This window comes from Scleropages formosus, chromosome 23, assembly GCF_900964775.1.
Source record: "Scleropages formosus chromosome 23, fSclFor1.1, whole genome shotgun sequence".
NCBI lineage: Eukaryota > Metazoa > Chordata > Actinopteri > Osteoglossiformes > Osteoglossidae > Scleropages > Scleropages formosus.
In genome coordinates, this window is record NC_041828.1 from 67,896 (window position 1) to 72,290 (window position 4,395).

General features: G+C 44.2%; 1 protein-coding gene across 1 annotated transcript; it reads right to left on the bottom strand.

Moving 5' to 3' along the window:
* Positions 1-1,579: 1,579 nt before the first annotated feature.
* LOC114909406 (1-phosphatidylinositol phosphodiesterase-like) lies at positions 1,580-4,040 on the bottom strand. The gene is made up of 3 exons (XM_029248474.1): positions 3,932-4,040; positions 3,199-3,252; positions 1,580-2,513 (listed from the first exon to the last, which is right to left on the bottom strand). The coding sequence occupies exons 2-3, from the start codon at positions 3,231-3,233 to the stop codon at positions 1,580-1,582; spliced, it is 969 nt and encodes a 322-aa protein (XP_029104307.1). The 5' UTR covers positions 3,234-3,252; positions 3,932-4,040.
* Between the last annotated feature and the right edge of the window lie 355 nt (positions 4,041-4,395).

Genomic DNA, 4,395 nt, shown 5'->3' on the forward strand with positions numbered 1-4,395 from the left:
TAACCTGCCTCTGCTGGTAACACCATGATTCTGGTGGTCACAGACCAGTTCTCTAAGGCCTGTAGTCTAATCCCGTTGCCCCAACTCCCAACCGCAGTAGTCACAGCCGAACAATTGTTTCAGCACATGTTTTGCATCTATGGGTTGCCGGGAGACATCATTTACAACATCAGAGGAGGGCAAGAGCTGTCTGTGAGGGAGGGTTTACTGTCACATCATCCATCACACCCCAAACAAGGACACCTGAGGCTAATCAGGACGGGAGAACATAAGGCACCGGAACACTGCCTTCCAGTCACGGAATCTCACTAGAGATAACAAGCCTCTCTGCACATACCAGCATCTCAAATCTTCTCCTAACTCTTTGCTCCTTTCCTCCCTGTTCCCCTACTTAGCTCTACAACTCCCACGGTACCGACCCATTGTTACATTCTTCAAGACCATGTCCCCTGGATTCATGTCCCTGAACAACATCTGCTGATCAGCCTGACCCTTCACCTGTACCCAACAATGATACTTGACTTCTTCCTTTGGCTCACAATAAAGATTCTGCGCTTGGGTCCACCAACCTGCATGTCCACGGCTCTCTGCTTGTGACAGACAGGTGTCAAAAACAGGGGTTTTTTTTTTGCTTTAACATCAATTTTGTGTTTAACAACCATCCAATCCATTAGTAATGAGGATCAAAGATATGAAAAAGTGTGCCTTGTTCTACCGTTGGGGGGGTATCTCAAAATTTAGAGCCCTTTTGAGAATTAGCTGCAGGACTATAAATACTTACATTTATTCATTTAGCTGATCCTTTTCTCCAAAGCAATTTAAAATGTTAGTCTACTTACAATAATTTACCCATTTGGGTAATGTTACTGGAGCAATTTTAGGGTAAGCACCTTGCTCAGAGATACTACAGCCAGTGGAGGGGATCAAACCTGCAACCTTTGGATCCAAACACAACAGCTCTAGCCACTACAGTACCAGCTCTCCTTACAAATGTCTTATTATTAAGGCATAAGTAACTTCTACATTTTGCTGACACTTTTCTCCAAAGCAGCTTACAATGTTGAAATTATTTACCCATTTATACAGCTAGGAAATTTTACCATAACAACTTAGGATAAGTACTTCACTCAAAGGCACTACAGCAAGAGGTGGGGTGCAAACTTACAACCTTTAAATCCACAAGCAACAGCTGTTATCACTACAATACTAGCTGTCCAAGGGTACAGGGTCAAACCTACAGCAGCACGTCAGCTGCAAACCTACAGCAGCCACTTCAGGTCCTCAGATATGGTGCATGTTACAAGTAGTCTAGACGAATTGGGAAACTTTTTTCTTACTGTTCTGTGTTGCTCCATGGTCTCCGGAGAAGGGACATTTCGTTACACTGTATACATGCTCTACAGAGGAATAACAATAAAAACAACTTGAACATCAAAGGACCCCAGGGACACAATATTCTCAATGCATTTTATTGCACTCAAGCGAGAGTAGTACAGATTGAAAGCGTGCACACACATCCACACACATGCAATGACCTGTCTGTGGCCAAGACAGCCTCCTGCCTGGAGCAGAGCAATTTTTAAGCCTCAGGTTCCCCAACGCCACCCTGGTTTTCTCCTGTCCCTGCTCCCTCTGCTGCCCCTGCCCCTGCTCCCTCTGCTGCTCCTGCCCCTCCTCCCTGTGCTGCTTCTGCCCCTGCTGTTGCTCCGCTTCCCGCTCCATTGAATTTGATGATGGTGTCAATGAGGGTCTCTCCAGGGAAGTCTGTGGCTATCACTCCCAAGCACGACGGCCTGGTTTTGCCCTCCAGCAGGCCTTTGAGGGCCTGGTCAAGATTGGGGTTCACTTGTGCTGCCACACTCTTGGCACGTTTCTTGAGGGATGAAGAACTGGTGACCGTTACCGTCAAGCTCCCTTGCTTACAGAGTCCCTCTGCGCTCTTCAGGTGTTCCTTGATATGCTTCAGATGTTTCTCAACATCCTTAAATTTGCTGTCCTTCTTACCACTTGTCTGCTGGTTGGCAACTCCTTTTTCATAGGTGGAGCTCCTCAGAATGACAATTTTCCCTTTCACCTGGCCCACAGTTGGTACTGTAGGCTCTAACCACACACCCTGCTCTTTCTGTAAGACCTTAGTGATATCTTTTGCTGTCTCAGTCTTTCTGAGCCCTTCTGGGATCAACTTCAGCAGTACAAATTCACTGGGGTTTTTAGCCAAGAAAGTCTTCAGAACGTTCAGGACCTCATCCAGTGACTTGCTTCCAATCTCAATCTTTTTTCTGTTAAACAGAAGGGGACTACTGGCTTTCATTTCAAAGTATCGCACCCCTGCATCGAGCTGGAAGTGCAGTGACAAAGCTTGGTGTGAGGAGGACATGCTGTCGTGGGTTCCGGGAATAGTCAGTGCTGACAAAGCCTTGCTTTCATCCAAAGTCTTCATCCAGTCTGTCTTCAACAAAGTAACTTTGTTTTTGTCATTGAAAAATGTGCCTTCACAGCGAACTATTAAAAACCTGCAGAAGAAATTAAAGTATATTACTGACATGCCAGTGCAAGAGAAACAAGATCCCTCTGATAAAATATAATCAAAAGCAAAAATTCGACATCCTTTTTGTTTGTGGCTGTCAAACAAATGATCAAATTATTCTGTTTGTTTTGACATTTACATATTTTCATTTATTCATGAGGCAGAGACATTTCTCCAGCACGACGTATAATTCAAAATAAACAAAAGTGCATTTCACAGCTGATGAAGAGGTGTAAGTGCAGACACGCAATTGTCTAAGTGCAGTCGGTTTGACCAGCATTTTTGCCCGCACGCAGAAGTCAAGTAAGTAAATGCGTGTAGAGCTGAGTCCGATAAAGAGGTCATCGTGACAGATGGTGTGAAGTGCGTTTATGTAGCTGTCAGGAGACCAGCAGAGAAGTGGCTCTGAAACACATGGGTTTTGAGACTCTTCTGGCATGCTGGGAAAGATTCAGCAGTTTTGAGGCACACAGGGAACTCAGTCCTCCACACTGGAGCCGAAAGCAAGAACTTAGAGGCTTTTTGTTTGCTAGCTCTCACGAGTAGACAACAGGACAGTTGATGGAAAGAAAAGTTTTTGTTGCCGACTTCTTCTCCAAGAAGGTGCAGGTTATAGACTCAAGAGCTCAGTGAACTGGGGACAAAAGTAGTGGTTAAATGTTACTACTTACACAGCAAGAAGAGAAGGACGAAGCAAGACGGCCATGGTCGTTACGATCCGTAGTCTGTACAGGACAAGATGACAAGTTACTCAGGTGTTTGAACAGTTTCTCCTATCATCAGCAGTCCAGCTCACTATACAGCTCTATATTGGGCCACCAACCGTGAGCCACAAATTCTTGTCGTTCAGCCAGTCAGTCAGTCAGTCAGTCAGTCACACAAATGCAGGAGAAGTTGCTAGTGTAGTGGTTAGAGCCTCACCTCCAGCTGTAGTACCATTGAACAAGGTACTTGCCCTAAGTTGCTCCAGTAAAAATTACCCAGCTTTATAAACGGCTAAATAATTGTAAGTTGCTTTGAAGAAAAACATCAAGTAAGTAAGCAATTGTAATACAAATGGAAGGTCTTCTTAACACACACTGAGAGCTTTTATATTAAATCTTTCAGACACAATAAAAGAACTAATTAGCTTTGCTGCCGTCAAAGATGTTTGTGCACATTTTTATGATATCCTTTATTTTTACTGGAGTTGCCCGACTGTTCCTTAAAGATTGAAAAGGTACACAACTATGATTTATTGTAAATTGTACTCGATCCAGAATGGAACGTGCAGTTAACCCGCAAAAGATATGGCTTATACCCTGAAGTAAATTTCATGCCCTTGTAAGCTTTCAATTGAACATCCATAGGGGATGAATGGATGCATTATTTTCATTTTCATTTTACTCATTGCCACTCACTGACCTTGTCTGTGTTGTGAAAGGTGCTCCCACCCGTGTCTCTGGTGGCACTCGATGGTTGAGCTGACTGAAAATGAGCCAAAATGCAGTGCCCTCCTTGTGCTGGTGCAATGCTTTATACTTTCGTATGGAACACCTACAGGGTTATCACACATGTAGGGCTGGTTGCTGCTACTCTAGAGGCGTGTTCCAGTGCCCACCGAGGCTCATTGAAGGCCACTTTTTTACATCGCTATCTGCAGATTGGAATGAGATACAATGGATGACACAAAGGGTCATGTTATCCATTCTCTTTTCAGCAGGACACATGCACCCGTCCACTGATAACTGTCTCTGCGTGAAATTCACAAAGCAAAATAAGACAGCAGGAGATGCCTAAATGTGACAATGCTGCTGTGAGAAAGAGGGGAAACACATAAAATGTAAGAAAGTTAAATTCCCTCATTCCTGGCATAATGGGCTTAAGCT